This window comes from Acanthopagrus latus, chromosome 4, assembly GCF_904848185.1.
Source record: "Acanthopagrus latus isolate v.2019 chromosome 4, fAcaLat1.1, whole genome shotgun sequence".
Classification (NCBI taxonomy): Eukaryota; Metazoa; Chordata; class Actinopteri; order Spariformes; family Sparidae; genus Acanthopagrus; species Acanthopagrus latus.
In genome coordinates this window covers 4,338,274-4,359,266 of record NC_051042.1, presented here as the reverse complement: position 1 = coordinate 4,359,266, position 20,993 = coordinate 4,338,274, and the positions used below count along the sequence as shown (strand labels likewise).

General features: G+C 41.0%; 2 protein-coding genes across 7 annotated transcripts; one reads left to right on the top strand and one right to left on the bottom strand.

Annotated features, from left to right (window-relative positions):
* ctxn2 (cortexin 2) lies at positions 1–9,295 on the bottom strand. Of its 5 annotated transcripts, none has more exons than XM_037095351.1 (4): positions 9,160–9,295; positions 8,962–9,062; positions 3,798–3,933; positions 1–2,885 (listed from the first exon to the last, which is right to left on the bottom strand). In XM_037095351.1, exon 4 carries the CDS (start codon positions 2,814–2,816, stop codon positions 2,571–2,573), a length of 246 nt encoding a protein of 81 aa, XP_036951246.1. In that variant the 5' UTR covers positions 2,817–2,885; positions 3,798–3,933; positions 8,962–9,062; positions 9,160–9,295; the 3' UTR covers positions 1–2,570. The 5 variants fall into 5 exon arrangements, with proteins under 5 accessions (XP_036951246.1, XP_036951248.1, XP_036951245.1 ...); XM_037095353.1 differs by having other exon boundaries at positions 3,825–3,933; XM_037095350.1 differs by lacking the exon at positions 8,962–9,062 and having other exon boundaries at positions 9,160–9,289.
* A 36-nt stretch (positions 9,296–9,331) lies between these two features.
* Positions 9,332–20,751, top strand: myef2 (myelin expression factor 2). 2 transcript variants are annotated; one of them, XM_037095348.1, is made up of 17 exons: positions 9,332–9,594; positions 11,759–11,961; positions 12,712–12,764; positions 13,767–13,774; positions 13,878–13,971; positions 14,526–14,717; positions 14,806–14,959; positions 15,044–15,093; positions 15,190–15,250; positions 16,435–16,542; positions 17,041–17,085; positions 17,188–17,292; positions 17,418–17,513; positions 17,701–17,760; positions 19,655–19,833; positions 20,225–20,276; positions 20,418–20,751. In XM_037095348.1, the coding sequence occupies exons 1-17, from the start codon at positions 9,485–9,487 to the stop codon at positions 20,579–20,581; spliced, it is 1,734 nt and encodes a 577-aa protein (XP_036951243.1). In that variant the 5' UTR covers positions 9,332–9,484; the 3' UTR covers positions 20,582–20,751. The 2 variants fall into 2 exon arrangements, with proteins under 2 accessions (XP_036951243.1, XP_036951244.1); XM_037095349.1 differs by lacking the exon at positions 17,701–17,760.
* Positions 20,752–20,993: the final 242 nt, after the last annotated feature.

The window sequence follows — 20,993 nt, the reverse complement described above, 5'->3', positions numbered from 1 at the left end:
TTTTTTTGAACTCACTAACCTTATTCCCAACCAATAACTTGAAATCTTGTAAGGACCAGTGTTGACATGTTTGTTCATGACATGTAACTACATTTTTTTTTATATTTCTTTGTAATATTGTCAAAACAATAAAAAGAATGCAGTCAAAAAAAACAAAAAAAAACAAAACTATTTCATTTTGCAGAAATAAATGGAATGCTGAGATAGAGGCCAATTGTATATATTAGATATGTAATATATTGTAATATATATATAATGTTTTCATACAACCTTTAAAATCGCAGCTCCTGTGAAACTTTGATGACCCTTCAGGCCACATCCACAAGAATGTTTTCCCTTTATCACTTTTGCTTCGTTAAGTCTGTCAGCCACACAACCCCTGCGTTTTATGAACCCTAACACGCAGACTTTTGAAAAAGCTGCTGGACCCGTTTTAGTTCAAACAAATCGCGGGCTGCATGTAGATGTGAAGGAGCAGAAACAGAGACTTTGGAAACAGTAAAGCTCCCCGATTGGGTCTCAAGACTCATGACATCCCTGATTGGCCACATGATCCTTTTCCACAAGACAATTCAACATATGGATAGCAAATTACAGGTGTTGCAGACCTTGTTGCCTATGCTAACGTCCTACATTTTATCATGCTACTGCTTCCTTCAAGCGCAGGAGGCCATTATTCAAGCTCACTGCGACAGTTCCCATGAGGCCAGGAAGAACACGCTGGTAATGCTGGTGGGGGTCGGGACCCTGAGTTTGGGAACCACTGCTACAATGCAGCCTCTCAGTCCTGATCTGTCTGTGCTGCAGCAAACGTCAGACGACGACCGCCAGAGTTAAGAGGCAGAGAACACAAACACAAAAGAGCTCTAATTTGAGCCTCTGCAATCCTTCAACCAAAAACTGTCGCCTAAAGTACCGAGCCAATTTGATCTCAACTGATCTCACAAGAATTATTCTTCACCCGACGTGCGCTGCAGATGAAAAAAAAAATGAAAGCAGAGATTCGACCGACCATATTTAAAGTGAAGAAATTTGTATTTATTTCACATCATTGAATCAAATCTATATCAATGAGAAAACTCTACCACCAGCTGAGCAAGCAACAGGTCAGGAGATGCATTATCTGTCTTCATGATATGCCACACGCGCCCACACGCTCACGCACACACACACACACATGCACACACACAAACAGGTGCTCTAATGTTTCTAGATGAAGGCACATAAACCCATTGAAGGTCACAGTAAGGCAGATTCACAGCACTAAGGAGAAACCGTAGACCGTAGAAATTAGCAAAGGAACACTCAAGACCTCGACCAGTCTGCCGTATTAACGAATCTCTGTTTCCGACTGTCCAGTCTTCCTCTGTCGGGCAGGAAGAGAGCAGGTGAGGGAGGGTGAGGATGGCTGAGAAACGGGAGGAAAAAGATGTTCAGGTGCAGTGCTGACAGACATCCCACCCCTGTTTTCCATGTGACCTTTTCCTCTGCAGGCAGGTAGTGAGAGTTTATCCTTGTCATTAGAAAACTAGCAGCGCTGAGAGAGAGACAGAGTCCTTCCCAGTCTGTAATCCGCATTTCCCTTCAAAGTTCTTTGGCTTGCTTGAATCAGCCAACCTTTAGACAGAACGCGTGACGACGGACGGAACAATTGGCAGTCCATAAATCAACATTATCATATGTCTCTGCAGACATACTGTCGAAAGTAAACAGTTGGGTTTTTTTCTTTCACTCGGACACGTAACTGTGGCAACACACAGTATACCATCACTCACAGGCAGCAGCAGTACAAACTCTGAGAGCTGTTTTTGCATCATTTAGAAACAGTAACACCATATTGTAAATCACAGTTTGTTCAAATGCCTTTCACGCCACGGAAAGGACCAATCTGTACACACAGCAGCAGCAACAGCAGCAGCAGCAGCAGCAGCAGCATTCCTTTGGATCACCAACAGACTGGATTTGATTCGTCCACAAAGCACAAGTTACACGTAATACCCTGTTTCCAACCAGATACATTCTTGTGCAGAACAGCTCTGCTGTGCAGAGGTGCAACCACTCTGTTTTCACGTAAGGAATCTTGTCCCTGAGTCTTCGAACTACATCTGAATAATCCCACTGCACCCTAAATCCCCACCCTGTCCCACGAGCACCCACCTCTAACCACCTCTACAGACATTCAACTTGTAGGTGTGGGTTAAAGGGAGCTTCAGCCGCTTTCCTTGTAAATCGATGAGCTGAAATGCACACCCCCTGGCAGAAGGGCAAAGAATATGACACAGCGTCTGCCTCACACTCGCTCAGACGCACACAACAACAGACAAGTAGTCACATACAGTAGAGAGACTCTACACTGGCTCTGAACTAACAGCACACACACACATTTAACAACATACACGGCTTCAGTCTCTTGGCTCGCTCCGTCACAGAGAGATGTCTTTATGGTGCGTCAGTGTCAGGTACAATGGTTGTGCAGGGCTTGTGTGTGTTTGCATGTGTGTATTTGTGTGTATACATATCTATAGGCAGTTCTGTTCGCGAGGACATCTATGGATGTGCGTGTCCCTGTGTTAAGTTAGGGCGTACTCAAACGTCCCTTTCTCCAGCCCCTCGATACCGTCGGCCCAGTTGGAGGAAGGCATGCTGCTGTAGGGGTCCAGCAGGATCCGGAAACACCTTACTATGAGCAGCCCCAGGAACACCAGTAGCATCCCCACGAAGGCAAACGCCGTCTTCTGCTCCAGAGTTAGAGAGTGCGCCATCATGTCGTTTCCGCTCATGGCAGCAAGGGAGTGGTTGTAGTGGACGCTACACATGGTAAACCAGCATCTAGGTGCCTCATCTCTCCTCTGATAGGGTCAGGCGTTTAGAAGCCTGCATGTTACCTGGACAGAGATTACATGATGGCTTCAGGTTAGTGCTGTGCTGAGAGAATTCACTGAATCAACACGTTATCACAGTTAATGCACACACTGCGCAGGCTGCGAGGAACAACGGTGCACATATGAGAAGCAATTTAGATGTTTTGAAAGGCGCTGACCATGAAACACGAGGGGTTACAGGTTTCTATAAATAGCCTCTTTTGAATGTGGTATCAAACAGATGTCCGGAGACTTCGATCGCTCTCTCGCTCACTCTGCCCCTCTGGGAATTTTGCAGAAAATTTCAAAAAGGCAACCACGAACAGAAGAGTGAGGGAGACTGCAGGAAAACCAGTTCAAGGGATACGAGCCAATGCCAAGGCTACATTCCTTTAAATCGAGTTGGAATTACAATGTGTCGCAGCGCATAGCCAGCTGTTAAACATAAGCAAAGCGGTGATGTGTCTATGCAAGCGCTTCATCTCATGAAGATGTGACGCTACGTATGTTTGCTTTAGAGGAAAGGGCTCTCTACCTGTTGCGTGCCAGACACTGTAATTCCATTAGAGAGGAAAGCGTCGGTGATTGACCGAAACATGATCCCAGAACTGGTGTGGTCACATAAATGCCTGCCTGCTCCCATCGTTCTTTGCCTCCCAAATCATTTTTAACATGAACACGAGCAGCAGGTGGCTCGTGTGAGAGGAAGGGAGGGGAGAGAGGGAGGGTACATACGGACAGGGACGGGGGGGAATGAACAGACAGAATTGGGAAAGACAGACGAGGGGCGAAGGAAGTAGAATGCTGAGGAGGACGCTGCACAAGTATGCACGGTGTGGGAGACAGCGAGGGAGGGTGAGGTAGGGTGAAAGAGAGAGACTGCATTGACAGATTCTCTAGCGAGGATGTCTTAGGAAGTAAAAGCAGGCGTCTCACCGTCATTATCGTTCCATCCTTACAGACCTGTTGCTGCTGTTTCTTGCGGGCAACTCCTCTTCCTCGGAGTCCTCAGACACGTATCCATTAATCCATCCATCGCTGGCATTCTGGACGCGCTACGCTAGCCTCTCATCTAAACACAGAGCGAGAGACAGAGAGAGAAACAGGGAGGCAGAGGGGGAGAGGCAGGATCAAGCTATGATATGTGTCTCTTCTCGGAGATACAGCTCCTCTCCTCATGCTCCCTTACTTGCTGCCTCCTACTCATTATCATTCTGTTTCTCTATCTCCCCCTCCAGAAGCACGCACGCTTGCTCCTGCTGCATGGCAACCACTTGTTAGTCTCACTCAGCTGCTCTGCTGCCTCACTCATTCACAACATTCTCCCCCCCCACCTTCTCCTCCTCGGCAACACCAGGACGGATGCAGCAGCATAAACAAGCAATCCGCCTCATCTTTTTCCTCCTCTCCTCATTCTCTCCCCTCCGCAGTTTACTTGGCTTTTCTAAAAATGACTCCACCAAAATGTGACAGGAATACCACCAGCTTAGCCAGGAGGGGAAATGCCGCCTCTCACCGCTCCTGGCCAGTAAATGCTGCTGCAAAGGTATTTTCGGTACAGCACAGCATTATCCTCCGAGCCTGGTTTGATGATGCGTTTTTAATTGGTGCAGTTCGCTGTGGTCAAATTGAATTAGACCCTCTGCTTATAGGCTTTGCAAATGCAAGCCTCCTCCCTGGACACGGTAAAGGAGAAGACACTGGTGTTTAAATAGATTTCACTGTACAGAATGAAAGGCATGACTGTGAGGGAAAGAAAAGGCAGCAGGTCATGAGATTGCCCACTGTAACAGAATGCAGCAGTGAAGCGTCTGGCCATCTGTTTTGTTGTTATGCAGCGCAAATTCATATCAGCAATGTAGTTTCAGTCACAGTGGTGCAGTGACTCGGATCTAAGGATAAGGCATGCCATGAGGGAGATGGTCATCGTTGCTTAAAAGTGGTAAAGATAGCTTCATTTTTCTTATTCAGTTGTAAACAGCAGACAAAGTCCCAGAGGTGAATTCCCTCCCTCACGTCCACTTTTGCTTCACACTTTTATGCCTCTGCAGTGTCTGTTAAACTGTCCTTCTTCCTTGGATCAGTACGTACCCAGCCCTGCTGTGTTGTCAACGCTGCGCTGTAACTGAGTAGAAATAGGTAGCGTGGCACCACTGTGATTTGTCACCAGAGTCAGCTACTCATAGGCACCTTTTTATTTCAAGGACAGTACTTGCAAATTAGATGGGGAGATGTCACACTGTACAGACAATGCAATCTTTAGACGCTGCCTCATTGCACTCGTGTCAATTTAAAAGACAAGGTCGAAGTGGAAAAGCATTGGGTCACAGCGCAATAGTGTGCGATCGTCAGTGATGAGGTGAAGATGCAGACAGTGTGAACTGTCACTGTTATTAAACCATTATGGTGAGTTGGCTGTGAGATCATAAGATCATTCATGTGAACATGAATAGAACTACAACAACTTACATGAGGTCACCTGCTGATATAGCATTTATCATCAGAGGTGGGAAGGAGTAAAGCACAAATACTTAAGTAGATTTTTCAGGTATTTGTACCTTACTCGAGTATTTTGACTGTTCCTCCCTACGTATGAACACCTTCCCAACATCACAAGACTGATTTCAACATTCATCAGTGCACATCACACACAGCAGACGTAGTGAGACAACGTGGAAGAAAACAGAAAGAGGCAGAGAGGGATTCTGGGAGAAACGGCAAGCTTTTCCTCACTCCAGGGTCTGAGGACAGAGGATGTCACTCACTGGATTGATTGTATCGCCCACTGAGGCAGTGTGATTGGGATTTTGGGCTATATAAATAAAACTGATTTGATTTGTTAGTGTTAGTGTTGCCCTGCAGCCCTCTGCCTGGATTTTCTTATTCTCTCACTTTGTTGCTGCTCCAGACGCTTTAAGACCAACATGTGTGTATGTGACGTCCTGGGAATGAGACTCAACAATCAACTCTCTTCGTGGTGCGTTTAGGAACAGCTGGGACAAATCCTACTGATCCTGAATACATTTCAGAGCCTGTATTTTATTACTACTACTACTTGAGTGAAGACTGTGTTTACCTTTGCCATTTCTGTTCAACGTATCTGTCAGCAGTCATAACAAGCAATTTAAGCTTTTACTTGAGTGCCAAAGTGCTTTGGACTCCTTTGTGTCTGGAAGAAGAACTGCTGAGACAATCTAAACCTGTTGCATAAAGCATATTCGAATGCTGCCCAGTGTCCATAGGACATAGGGATAAAGATTGCTAGACTTTTATCTCAGAGCAAAACTGATATTGAGAACTATAAAATCATTATTCTGTGAACTGCTCTCACGGTATCCCCCCCTTAATGTTAATGAACTCTACACCATGCCCTTTTGTGATAATACAATCTGTACAAGACAGCACAAAGGCAGACGCAGTTAAATCACAAAGATTTTAGATACTTTATTCAGCCTCCTCATTAGCCTGATTGCAGCAATTACTAATTCTCCTGAGGCTCACAACTTAATTAAATTTACATGGTCTCTAAGTTCGACAAAACGCTGGCGTGACTTTCGAGGGTAAATATAATAATCTAAAATATTACTGTCACACCGAGGAATGCAAATTTTAAGCAATTTGTCAAATTGATCGGTGACTGCCTTGACAATCGATTAATCATTAATGATATCTGAAATATTTTGGATGTTTTTGTTTGGGAAACCACTGATGTGATCTATTTTCAATGCAAAATCATAAAAGCTGCATGAGGAGTTAAAAGAACAGATAGCGTAAATACAGAGTTACTTCAATAATTACATATAAATATCTCAAAATAATGACTGCATCGTAATTGTGTAGCTCTTGTCTGTTGCTGTTCATCAAATTCCAGCACATAGTGAAGCGACTAAATGGCTAAAATAAAATTACATCAGTTTATAGAATATCTTTTGGTATTTTTTAAATAATTACTAGTATTCTAATTACACAAATTTTCCCAAACTTGCATTTTGAGTTTTATGTTCATATATTTAATAAGCACGTATTGTAATGAGATACTGCAGTGTACGTCCTACATCTTGCAGGTGATTGTACACATCATAATGTGCCATAAAAATAGAAATACTACTGGAACTGCTAATAAACTAGCGATGGCCACATTAGACATATGCAAGTTAGGTTTACATTGTGTTATTCTGTGGTATTCACACCATAAATAAACAAAAAAGTGGAAACAGACTTTTCCCGTTGAGTTGTAACACAAGACAAATGTGACTTTTTAAATGTATTTAGTCAATAATGGCGATGTTAAAAACAGACAGAAATAGTGCCAGTCAGCCTTCATTTATATGGTGAGGTTTAAGGGGGAACCAATTTTTAAACGCCAATGGTGTCATTATTCTACGGCCATTGTGTTGTGCAAACATTTGCTTCATAATGCGAGGTTAAAGCTTAACAAAAGCTTGTCAATCATGAGTTTCCAATTTGACTATATAGCTGGTTGAAAAAAGGTTAAGTCACTTTTCTGATTGTGTCTTTGTTTGGTGTGTTGGAAAGACAACTTCATGTCTTTTCAAGTAAATCACATTTTACTCAGGAGTGTTTGCAAAAAGAGAATCTTTTAGTAACTACTTGGCTACTAAAAAAATAAATAATAAATCTGACTTCAAACTTTTGTTACAGCAGTGCACAAAGTCACACTGTGGGAGGCTTCAACATTAACTCCATGCATCTCAGTGCGAACCGTTCGTTCTCTGTAAAAGAACTGCAGTTATGAAGCTTTATTTCCACTGCCTTGATATGAATTGTGCAACACTAATCTGCTGGATGTATGCTGACCATCAAGGAAGTGTATTTTTAGTTTATGGACCTGATTTTTTTATTGACAGAGTATAAAATGCACTGTACATAAAGTTAAAGGTTAACTTCACAGCTATGCTACAGGTCAACCTTATCCATGTTGTAATTGGAACTTGTTGCAATCTGTCTTTAATCACACCTGACTTATCAGTGGTATCTGTTCCTGGACGGAGTGAAAATGTATGTACCTCCGGGTGTAAGGCTGCACCATTTGTTGAACTTGTGGTTTTACCATACAACTCAAAATGTCAATGTGTGATAAGACACTTCCCCATAGCATAGCAAACATCTGGGCCGGAGAAGCTCACCTGAAGGTGCACTGAGGGTTCTGATTCTGATGCAATTAAAATCACCATTTGGACTCTGCAGATCTAGTGTGAATTAACTGTAAAATGTGGCTTCACATTGTCTGCATCCCCTCCTATCATCAGTACTTTATCCATAAGCCTCACACTACCTCTTTTTGCTTGTTTTCTAGAAAGGCTTGCTTTGAATTATTGTTCATATGTTCATATGTATGCTAGGTGTGTAAATGATACTATTATGCAGCATAGAACTAACAAAAGGTCAAAATATGAAAAGCTACAAAAATGTTTTGGCCTTAAAAGATAAATTCACCCTAAAATATCTGGTCTTTATCTACATATAGACATGATATGCATTAGTGCTTTTAGCTTATTATTATTATTATTATTTTAGCAGCTTATTTTGTCTTTAAAAAGGTTGTAAATTCCACCTTTTCAAACAGATTTGATATCAGGGCTCCAAGAGGCTTGTCTTATGCCGGACAAGATGTGTAGAGCAAACAAGCCCCCATCTACCTCACTTGTTTAGGAGACTCTGCATGCAGGCTGTGAAGCTCCAGCCATGTTTTTGGGACGTCAAAACTTCACTCAAATTTCCATCGGCATGAATGAAGTTTCATTCATGATCCTGTTCCTTTTGGCTCAAAAAGTCCTTGTCCTCATAAGTAAAAAAAAACTTCAATCAGCTGGGAGCTGAGCAAAGTTTTTTTTGTCTGACAAGAATTCAATCAGCTTTATGTGATACTGAGAAGTGTTCTGTTTTGTTATGGCGGTGCACAGGCCTGCTGAGCACACTCTCTACAAATGTTAAAGCATATTGTATAACGAAAATGAAATTATTCTTCCAGCAGAGCAAAAGTGCATCAATCAATAGTTTCAGGAATGATGAATTGGCCTGGCTCATTCTGCACTCTATTATTAGCATAACAACATTTGCAGAGTATTCAGGGACTCACTGGTTCTAGCAGATACTTCCAATGCTCTGTCTTTGTCTTGTGCGTCAGTCAGACTGCTTTAGTGGGCTGCACATGTCTGGATTTTGGTTTCTAGGTCTGGTCTGTTTAGAAGCACGAATATGCATCCATCAGAGGGATCACTCTCTGCGCACAGGTACAAGGTTGCTCACTTGCTAAACCCTGGAAGTGTCTACTCACCTCAGATCAATCATGTGGACATTCTTTTAAAGTGGTCCCAATTATATCTGCGCTTATTCCTCGACTGTAATCTTCTCTATTCAGCCAAGCTGCCTAGCAACATCTCCCAAATCTCGCGTTGGAGGTGCACAGCACCACTGAAGCCTGTGCTACACACTCCAGGACGGTAGGTGGACTAACAGCAGGTGTTGCAATCCGCCCAAAAAAGAAGACGAAGAAGAAGAAGGAGAAGACGACGACGAAGAAGAAGAAACCTCCCCACTGCACATTTTGAACTGCGTAGCGTCAGGGGCATCTTACGTTGTGTTGGGCAAACACAATCAACATGGCAGATGCTGCAAGCCTTGATGAGGAGCCAAAGCAAGAGGAATCTACTGCGTCCGTGAAGTCCGAAACCGAAGACACGTCCGAGGAGACACCTAATGGCGTGAAAACGTGAGTGAAGATGATGCATTGTTCTGTCCCTCCCGTCGCTGCAGCCGTTAGCTAACTTAGCTAAGATGGAGTCCTGTGATGCTAGCTATTGTTAGCCAAGAAGCCTCTGTCATCTGTTAACAAACACCGTCGTGGCTGCTAATTACCGTTGATATGAACTACACGTGTAGCTATCTTGACGGTACAAGCATGCTGTATAACTTCGTGTTGGAGTCTCATAATTGTGCTCTCTTGATATAGCGAACCGCCGTGTAATGGCTCAGCCTGACTGGGCGCTAATGTCGATAACGTTAGTATTAACGCTAAATGCAGAAATGAAACTCATGTGAAGTAATAGAGTTGGACCTCTGTTACAATTATTTAATAGGAGTCATAAATTACCATAAATTATGCGTTGTCTTTTGTTTCTTTGATTTAAGTAGCAGAGCTAGTATGATTTTTTTTTTTTTTTTTTTTTTTAAGGTACACTATAGTTTTGGAGAAGAAATTCAAAATCATAATTAATGGAGTAGTGGTTTGTTTTTGTTTTTTTGTTTTTTTTCTCATGCTCTCAGAGGAAAGTAAGTTCACCAGGACACTGTTTGAAGCTAGTAAGGTGGCAGGGTCCGCCACTCATAAACAAAGTATGACATTGTGTGGTCCTTTAAGGTTTGTTTGTTTGTGCAGTAATAAAACAAAAAGAGTTCCTATTATTTATTTTTTTTATGTATAAAAACGATCAGTCAATGAAGATCTCTATCTCTTAATTAAAATGTCTTCCCCCAAATTTCGCAGTGCACCTTTAACTTCAGAATTGGGCATTTTGAATGGAAAACAAGTCTCCACATGTCTGTTGAATGTTATTTATTCTGATACGCCTAATTTTAGTGAAAAGGTCAATTGTTCATGAATTAAGCTGCCTTTACACTCACAGGAATCTAAAGGTGTCACGAAGTTATTATTGAAATGTAGTAGTTTTGATTTTGTTATGTTACCTAATAACTAGGCTCTGTGTTAAACTGATACTGGATTTTTAGGATGATGTTGAGGGTGTTTTTAAAAAAATCTGATATTGATATGTTGGTCAATATACACAGATGTTTTGCACCAATCCCTCAAAGACTGGTGACAAATGGACAGTGGATATTTATGATTAAGAATTAACTTTTTTGTCTAAAAGGACATCAGTCTACTGGAAGGCTAAACTTCTCTAGAAAAATAATGATTGGAAAATTCCCCAAGACCCTTCTCAGCAGTACATGATGTAAAAACAGAAGTTTTCTTATTGGGCTGTATTGGACAACATAGCCAAGACTGATATATTTGCGATAGGATATTTATATCCAGCCAATATCTGTCGGGCTCTGCAAATAACCTTTTTGACAAATTTTTCTCAAGGTAAGTAGAATCATCAATGTGATGTTGACACCGCAGTTACACCTGGTTTTAAAGCGGGGTCTTTACTTGGACAATACATATTTCAATCATGCATTTTTATGAACACCTGATACTTTAGATGTGTTCTTATTAGCCTCCTAAAGATTAGAACTCTGTCCTCCAGAGCCAAACCTTCTCATGAGTAATTTGAGGAGGTAAATCAGTCTCAGACTCCTTTACTTGTGCAAGTTGTTAAGTAGGGAGAAACTTAATAACGTTAGTTAATCACTGTCCTATTTTCTAAATTCTGCAAATGCAGTTTCTTTCTTGCTCTCTAAATTTTGAACAACCTATATTTTTGTTAGCTGAAAACAGTTACGTTGTGGATGGATACTTACACGTTGTGTGAAATGCATTTACACCTACCTGACATTCTGGGTGCTATATTGTAGGCAACTGGACTAGTTTCAGTTTCTTTCACCTCTCATCCAAGAGGCTTCTTTAGTTCTGAGATCGAAACACAATGCAAGTCAGATGATCTCAAGACTTGGTTAGGCAGATCTTATAAAATCGTACATATTTACAAGTTTTTCTTTACCTGGATAATTTGTTCCCGATAGAGATTGCATTTTAATACCTCATGTATCTGAGGTGCTGTTGAGCTGTCCCACTCATTCTGTGTGGGAGAAAGTGTTGCTTACAGGTGAAGAAAATGCTTAGCACACAATAAGTTCCTGCTATTTCTCACACAATTATTGACAGGTCTGTTAGATGTGTTCTCTGACTCGCAGCTTTGTGCATTTTGTAGGGATGCTGAAGAAACCAAGCCCCCCAAAGAAAAGCACGATGGTAAAGAGAAGTCATCCGGGAGCCGACGAGGAAACCGTTACCATCCCTACAAAGACAAACACAGTGGAGAAAAGAAGAGTGCTCATAGGAACCGGGTGTTCATCAGCAATATCCCCTATGATATGAAGTGGCAGGCAATTAAAGATCTAATGCGTGAGAAAGGTAATGTCCCCAGTGATGGGGATGGTGTCATCCCCTCTGTAGCTCCTCAGCTCATTAGAACTTCTTGACCCTTCTTCTTTTCTTACCAGATGGAGCATCCTGCTTCTATCAGTAGTCATTTAGTAGTTTGTAGCTTTCTTTGGATAGTAGGGAACCAACATAGTGTGATATTAGGTTATTGGAGTTTTAATAAATTCTTTTTGGATGGACAACAATTTAGTTTGGGCTGATATGTCTGTGAGAAAAGGAAGATGAACCTAGTTACATTGTCACTTGTTTTATGGCATTGTCAGCTCCAAAATGTAACCTCAAACCATCAGTAGAATTGAGTGTTGAATGATTTTGTTGCATTTGTTGAAAGGTGAATCTTGATAACATGAATGAAATATTGTACTTTTTTAACATTCTGAATTATGGGGGTTTTAAGAAGCCTTTTGAAAGGTCAATGGACAGTTTAAACCTTTCAACTGCTATGAATGGAATCTGTTGACAAACTGATCATGTTGAAGTCTTTTGAATTTCCCAGGTTTAACGTAGCTGTGTTTCTCTCTGGCCTTGGCCTTTGGGTGTCTCAGTCACTGCCCAGAAAGGCATGGTGTTGTCTGGTGGGATGTTGGTCTGGGCTGACTGTTGATCATTAATGGGACATTTCCATCAGTAGCGGCATTGCCAAGGCCACCGGCGACTTGAAGACTTGGTGACTTAAATTCCTTTGTTCTTTGGTATTTTTCCTTTGTATGTCTCATGTAGTTGGTGAGGTTACATACGTGGAGCTCTTTAAGGATGCAGAAGGAAAGTCAAGGGTAAGTGATGTGGCCAACTTGCTGCACGAGGTTTTAAATGCCCTCAGCAGGCTCTTATTAATCCAGTGCTCTTATAGGTTCTGATCCTTTGGGTCTTACCAAGTTACTGAACTGGAGATACTGCAGGTTGTGTTTAGAGCCTGATAGATGGCTAATGATTGATATTCATTTGAAAGGGAGATGTCCTGTTGATTTTTTGGAAAAGTAGCCTAATGAACTCTTCTAAGAGTACACTTTTGCTTTTGTTGTTGTTATTTCAATTGGTGTTAAAGTTTGTTTGTTTGGCCATTTTCCAAAGGGAAATGTGGGTTGTGTGATTTGTCTTATTGATTGACCCTCATGGCTCAAAATCATATTTTGAAATTTTGTTATATGACACAGCTCTCTCTTCAAAGGAACAAAACAGTCTTCAAAGATCCTGTAATGTTTTTTGTTTTTTTTTTATTGGTATGTTTTTATACAAATGGCAAAAATGCATATAGATGCAAAGGTGGACCACACATTTTTTTTCTTTATTGCAGTCCTAAAACTGGTTCATCTCAAACATGTAAATTTTTATATGCATTTTTTTTTTTTAAATCTTGCTCCTTGGTATTTGTGTCCAGTTCAAAACAATACAGTGTTTCAGTTAACTACAATGTGCAGATATCTTTTAGTGTCACATGTCTTTAACAAAACCTGTTTTAAACAAAATGTACACCATTATTGTTAACTTGTTTTCAAACAGTAAATTGTATATATTGCTTCAAATAATGGTAAATAATCAGTTTCTTATTAGTTTTTTAATCTTGTTTGCAGTAGACTTAAACACAACCAACAACCTGCTGGCTCAAGCTAGTGGGCAAGATATGGCCAACATGCACTATAGAAAATACTTCAAGCATGTTGATGAATTAGATTTATAATGTTCTCGTGATTTGTTTTGATTCTAACTGTATTTTGTTCACTCCCTCAACTTTGGATGTGTGCGCTACCTGAACTCCTATGATGCACCCTGGTTAGGGCTGTGGGTAAGAAACAACCTCGCTTTCTCGAGCACAGACCTTCTTTTTTTGTAATCTTGCACTTGCGTGGACTCTGCTGATTCTGACTCATCTCTCCCTTATTCAATAGTGTGGTGGAGTTCAAAGATGAGGAGTTTGTGAAGAAGGCGATAGAAACTATGAATAAGCATGACCTGAGTGGAAGGCCACTGAACATCAAGGAGGTGAGAACAGCTTTACTTTTAAAAGAGTGCAGCTTAACTGAATTCTTTTATTGTATTTCTATCCAGATTTTGAATAGTAAATAATGACCACATGCATTAGTCATCATGCTACAGTAAACCAAAATTACCAACACTGAGAGGCAAAGGAGAAACAAACTACAAGACATATTAATTAATGTCTTATCTACTGTGTGTACGACTTAAAAACAGATAAGGAAAGGTTCAAATATGAGGAAGGAAAACAGAAACTGCCAAAGCCTGTTTTTTCACCTGTATTCACAGATGGAAAGTTCAGACACATTACTTCCAGTGACAGATGGTTATACGTCTATACATATGATCTGAGAAATGTGTTAGTAGTCACAAATTGTTGTGGCATTTATTACAGAGTATATCTTTTAGTGAAATGGACCCTGAAATACCCCCAGATAACACACTCAGGTGTGCAAAAGCAATGTACAGTTCTTAGTGGACAATGATGACCTGATTGATTCATTATGATTGTCTTGGTTTAACTGTCCAGAAGTAAAGTGTAATGTAATTCTTATTTTAAGGACCCTGATGGTGAACATGCTCGACGTGTGCTTCAGCGCATGGGAGGAGGTCAACAGGGAGGTCGCGGGCAGGACATGGGGCCTGGCGGGATGAACATCCCGCCCTCCATTGCCAACAACCCTAACATCCCACCTGACGTCATCCATGCTCTGCAGGCCGGACGACTTGGCAACACGGTGTTTGTAGCCAATGTGAGGACACAGTAATAAGCCATTTCCTACTATAGCTAGTCATGATGATTCTTGTTGATAAAAAAAATGGTCGTCTCTTGTTTTTCAGCTGGATTTCAAAGTGGGCTGGAAGAAGTTGAAGGAGGTGTTTGGCATGGCAGGTGTAGTGAAACGAGCAGATGTCAAAGAAGATAAAGACGGAAAGAGTCGCGGGATGGGAACAGTGACTTTCGAGCAGTCGCTGGAGGCTGTGCAGGCCATTTGTATCCTTCAAACCTGAACACTAAAATAGAAAAATCAATGCTTTACAATTTAACTGTGACCCTTCTCCTTGACTCTGGACTCAGCCATGTTCAACGGACAGATGCTTTTTGACAGACAGATGCATGTTAAAATGGTATGTTATTTCTGTTCATTACACAGCTTCAGCTGTACAGGATGAGAGGATGAATTTTGTTCATGAACTACAGTGATGAACTTTTGTGTTTAATAGGATGAGAAATCTCTTCCCCCAGATGATTTCCGTCAAGTAGAAAAATCACCTCAGTTACCACGTGAGTACACTGTCTATACACAGTTGTTAAAATCAAACTCGTATCCATAGTAATATGATCTGTGAATTGTATAACAACATTGTCAGTGTTGGAGGTATGATACCCACTGGTAAAAAATGACTTGTGAATAAAATGATTTACAGTGATGTTTCCAAGACCTAGATATGTTGCTGAAGCTGTATGCCAAAGAAATAGATTTCAAGCAGCTTGCGGCATTTTTTTCCTATCTGTAGGAGAGCTTTTGATCGGCATGGTCCTTAATGCTTAAAGACATGATTTAAGAGGTAGTGGCTGATACATCAGTTAGATATTAAGAGACTTGCATGAGATGGAATCCTTCGGCATTTATTTAAATGGCAGGTTTTTGGTGAGAACCCTTGTATCAAAAGATAGTCAAGTAGAGTTGGAGTATGTGCCCATGCCACGGTGTGCTTGTGTATTAATGGAATGGACAAATGTCCGATGTCTGCACTGAAAGTTAAGGCATGTTGCACTAAAATAGGATATGGAAATACTGCACAAATTAAAACAATATGATATGTGGGTGGTTAAATAACGTGTTATACTGAAAGGCAACGTCTGTATTCGTTTAATCTAAAGTATGTTTTAAGCCAGGGCTGCCCAAAGTGCGGCCCTTGGGGCAAATTTAATGAGGTTTAATTTGGCCCACCAGATGTTCTAGTGGAAGTAATGCAGAAATGAATTGGAAAAAAAAAGTTAAACGAAAATTAATTTATGCTGTTTAATACTTTGTGAGGTAATAATGGTCTCTAAATTATATAGGGCAACTACTATGCAATCATTTTTGAGTGACACTGTCAGGAAGTCAGTTAGTTAAGGGGACCTCAGATTTAGTACAATTTTCTGGAAAAATAACAGTACAATAACAGTTGCTTTTGGCCCATGGCCCACCTTGTAATTTTAGTTTTGGCCGTCCAAGGGAAAATGCTGCACCCTTGCTCTAAGCAGTATATCTTGCTTTAGAATTGGTGCTTTGCACTTGCATTAAAGGATTATAAAATAAAATGTCATTGTGCATTTCTTTTTTAATTAACATCAATCTATTAAGTTCTGGGGAAAGTCTGTTACGATGACAGTCAGTAACATCAGTGATTATTTATTCAGCTTTGTTAACGTTTTTCTGTGGAATGTAATCTTTTTTTTCCCTTCTGTTTTCTGTGTAGGTGGTCTAGGTGGTATTGGCATGGGACTGGGGCCAGGAGGGCAGCCTATTAATGCCAACCGTCTTAGCAGCGGTGGAGGAGGTGGAATGGGCTCCATGGGGCCTGGAGGTGAGCCACCTCAACTGAAGACAACAATGTCTTCAGTCGTGTTTGTGCAGAAAATGCTCACGTGTGCTGCCACAGTACATCACATACATTGAAATGAAAGAAAATGTTTATCAAAGATAAATTGGGCACATCTCCACTAGCTGATCATCACATGAGCAGCACAGGAAAACACCAATCAACAACTCTGAACATTATTTTGTAATAATATACCGGCTAGCCTTATGTACACAGTTAATGTTTAAGCCATTCAACCATCAAGTGTTGGCTGACATTTTCATGGCTCATCTTTTGTCCCTGCAGCAGTGGGTTAAAGAGATAAGAAAGGTAGAGCTCTTCCTCCTTACATGACTCAGATGTGACCTACCTGAAAGCAGCTTTTTACTGTATTTGAAAATGAGACCACTAACAATGTCTTTCCATGAATATATAATAGCCCCTTTGATGTAAATAGATTTGATGTGTGTTTAAACATGATCTGACTGACCTATTCTGCCACAGGTATGGATGTTCCAGGTTGTGGTGGAATGAACAGACTTGGTGGAGGTAAGGTTTTTGATAGCTCATGAGTTTTCTCTTTGAAAGCCATCATCATCTGTTTGTGGAGGAAAGGAGAGACCTTTGTTCAAACTTGCTTGCATCTGACAGGGATGAGTGGAGGTGGGGGTGGTGGCGGCTTCGGGGGCATGGACACCATGGGCAACATGGGCGGCTTTGGAGGGAGAGACATGGCACCAGTTGGCAGGATGGGAGGTAAGAGGCCGCATTCACTCCTCTTGGGTAGATGTTTATTCTGGGATGTTATTTTGTAAATGGGGAGATGAACCTTAGTGCTGTTGCTATCTGAAATCTAAGGTTCCAATTTTTTTCCTGTTGAGATATGTACCGGTCAGGGATGGGTGGAATGGATCGCGACTTTGGCCACAGTGACATGTCAATGAATCGAGGATTTGGGGATTCTTTTGGTGGAATGGGTGAGTCATACTTCTGTCATTGGCTTTCATGCAAGTTCTTCTCTGTAGTTTGTCGGGGTGTTCAGGGGTTGCTTTTTCTCCTCTGTGGTGGTCTGTCTACAGGCTGACTGATTCAGTGTGTGCTGGTGTGTTAAGTTATCGTGTTACGGTTTAATCTAATCCACACTAACTCACTGTATCTTTTTAGGTGGTGGCTTTGGAGGAGGCATGGGCAGTGGTGGCATGGGGCACATGGGGACTGGATTAGGTACATAAAATATTCTGTCCACGATTTTTCTAAATGTGTAAAACATCAATTCATGCCTGAGTTACACATTACCTTTCGTGGTACAGCTTTAGCAGAGCTGTTGACTTTAAACGTTTGTATCCTTAATTGTTTTTTGAGAGCGATAATACTGCCTATTGTGTTAAAGTCAGAATTTGTGGACCATGATGCAGAAAGTCATTGTGCGTCATGCCGTGGTGAATAGGTAATAAGGAGGGCCAGATGTTGGAGAGACTGTCCTTTTTTCAGATGACCTCTGTACAAATATTGGCGCTGCTCTTGTGTTGTCCTTAAACAGAACATGAAGTCCTATACACTGGTGTTTGATGCATACTTCTGTTGGATCAATAGTGATTCACATTGGGACAGACAGAGTGTGCATGATGTTGTGCCCACAGTTGCAACAGAAAAGCTATTTGCCAATGCAGTGTTTAAATTGAAATTCTTCAAAGCCCTCCAGCAGTTTACTTCATAATAATGTGGCTAAAGCGGTCTGCATTGATTTATGAATTGATATAGATTGATATGATTCTTGCAGTATCTGCTGTCCACAGCTGATTACTAGAGCTGTAGTGAAAACAAAATGAATCACCAGCTATTTTTAAATCGACTGATTGGTTTAAGTAATATAAAGTAAAATATAATAGAAACAATATATAAAGTCAAAATTCTCTGTTTCCAGCTACTTAAATGTGATTATTTTCCAGGTTCTTTCTTCCTCTCTGATCGTAAACTGAATGTCTTTGGGCTGTAGAGAAAAACAGATGTTTGAGGACAATATCTTGGTCTTTGGGAAACATTGATCAAAATCTTCCCACATTTTCTAACATTTACTGATCTAACTGCATTGAGAAAATAATCGGCACACTGATTGACAGTGAAAATAATAGTTGAAGCCCGAGCTTATACTGTATAAAAGCTATTTTGATGGAGCAGGACAGCTGTGTCGACAAAACTACAGCGTCTTGTAAGAAGTATTGCACCAGAGCTCAGTGCCATCATGTACTGCCATTCCCTGTGTTTACCCTGATTTAAATCACGTGCAAATGATACCAGGCTTCTGCAGAACGGGCCCATGCAGTTATACACACATCAGAGAGGACAGTAAACAAACTGGCACATCAGTTCATAGCGTCTTATCAATTAAGTGGGTCATTGCGCCCTTTGCTTCTCATGTTTTGTTTGTAAAGCACAACACTGTTGTTACATTTGATGATATGTGATGCAGCAGATTTAAACAGAAAATGTTGGAGTGATGTGGGCATAAAATAACAGCATTTTTATTTAGGATTTTTATCATTAACAGAATGAATAGACTTGTGTTGCTTTGTGTTCTCAACATCTAGAAAACAGTAGGAATTTTCTGAATATCATTTGTTTCCCTTTGTTGAGCAATCGTCGTCGTACCTCCCTGTGATGTCATTGGCAGAGTATTTCACTCGCTGGCGCACAGAGTGGAAAACAGTAAACTTCCTTGTTGAGTTTGTGATTTCAGAAAACAAACTTGTCCGCCTTTTGTGTAAACAATGTCACAGTGACATTGGGCTCTCTGACAGTTCGTGGTCTGATTTAATGGAATATTAATATAGTTTAACAGAGTTTATGCAGTGTTTATTCATTAATCTAGGTCAGTGACATGTCACTGGACTAGATTAATGAAGAGCTATTTGTCATTGTGAAAGGTAGTGGAATGTTAGTGTTTGGCAGTTTCAATATGGAAATATTGTCTAAATATCATTAATATAAATCTGTCACCAGCTACAATAACCTCTATTTACAAACCTGTTCAGTACATGAGTTTAAGTTGTTTACGTGTGTGTGTGTGTGTGTGTGTGTGTGTGTGTGTGTGTGTGTGTGTGTGTGTGTGTGATTGCAGGTGGTGGAATGGGCAGCATGTCGATGGACCGGATGGGCTCTGGTTTTGACCGTATGGGCATGTCAGGCATGGACATGAACCGTGGCTTTGGTGGCTACGGAGGCGGGGGCCACATGGGTGGAGGCATGTCTGACAGAGGCTCCGGCTCCAAAGGAGGCTGTCAGATCTTTGTGCGAAACGTAAGTGTGCGCTGGATTTGTGACAGCTATGCTAGTATAGAGAATTGGAAGCATATTAAATTGGATTGCAGTGACCAAGCCACTTAATGACTATTTTACTAACATTTCTCAGAATGTTTATGCTCAAGTATGGATGGAGGTTTTATTGGGATTCAGCCCATGCTTGTTATGTATCACTGTAAATGATAATGATGCTGTAAATGAGTTTTTTTATGATCAGGTTGTGTAGCCGAATTTGCTGATGCTGTACTTTATAGCAGACTTAAGCTGTTGGCATAAGCATAATTAGCTTTTTATGACGTATTTGTTTGACATACTTTATCTTCATCTTGCCTCAGACATATTCACGTTGTCAAATGTATTGACTGAAATTGTGGTTTCTGTGTTGCAGCTGTCCTATGATCTGACATGGCAAAAGCTGAAAGAGAAGTTCAGTCACTGTGGTATGTCTTCAACTTTATGAATTAATCAGAATGTATTAAATCTTAATTGCTTACAGATTTTTTGCCAGATTAAACACTCATCAGCACTTTGTGAAACACTGCGGTTTAAGAAATCTCATCTCTCGTTCTTGTCCACTGCAGGCCAGGTGATGTTCGCAGAGATCAAGATGGAGAACGGGAAGTCAAAGGGCTGTGGAACTGTGAGATTCGACTCTCCAGAGAGCGCCGAGAAAGCCTGCAGGATGATGAATGGAACGAAGATCAATGGCCGAGAGGTGGACGTCCGCATTGATCGCAACGCTTAGAGCTTTTGTAGAAGTCCTGCTAACACACTTCCACATTCAGCCCTTTTGCCAATGATCTTTTGTTTTGTTTTAAAAACACAGTTACTTCATATCTCCATGTGTCCACAGTTTCATTTTTTTTCTTTTTGTTTATATATACTACATAGCTCTTTTATTCTGTTTTTGTAAACCCTTTTTAATTTGTTGGGCAGTTTATTTGAACAAATAAACTTCTTAATTTTTAAACCCGGTGGTTGTAAAGTCTTGTGGGATCAAAGTCTGGAGGTTGTTCTTAGCATTGTGTAAACTGAGCCTGAGGTGATCATCTATTAAGCATTATTGCTCAACACTGCCATACAGTGGCTGCCAGGAGGTGGGGAAATTCCACAATAATGACGAAGGCAGCAGCAGTTGGAACAAAGTGAGAGCAGAG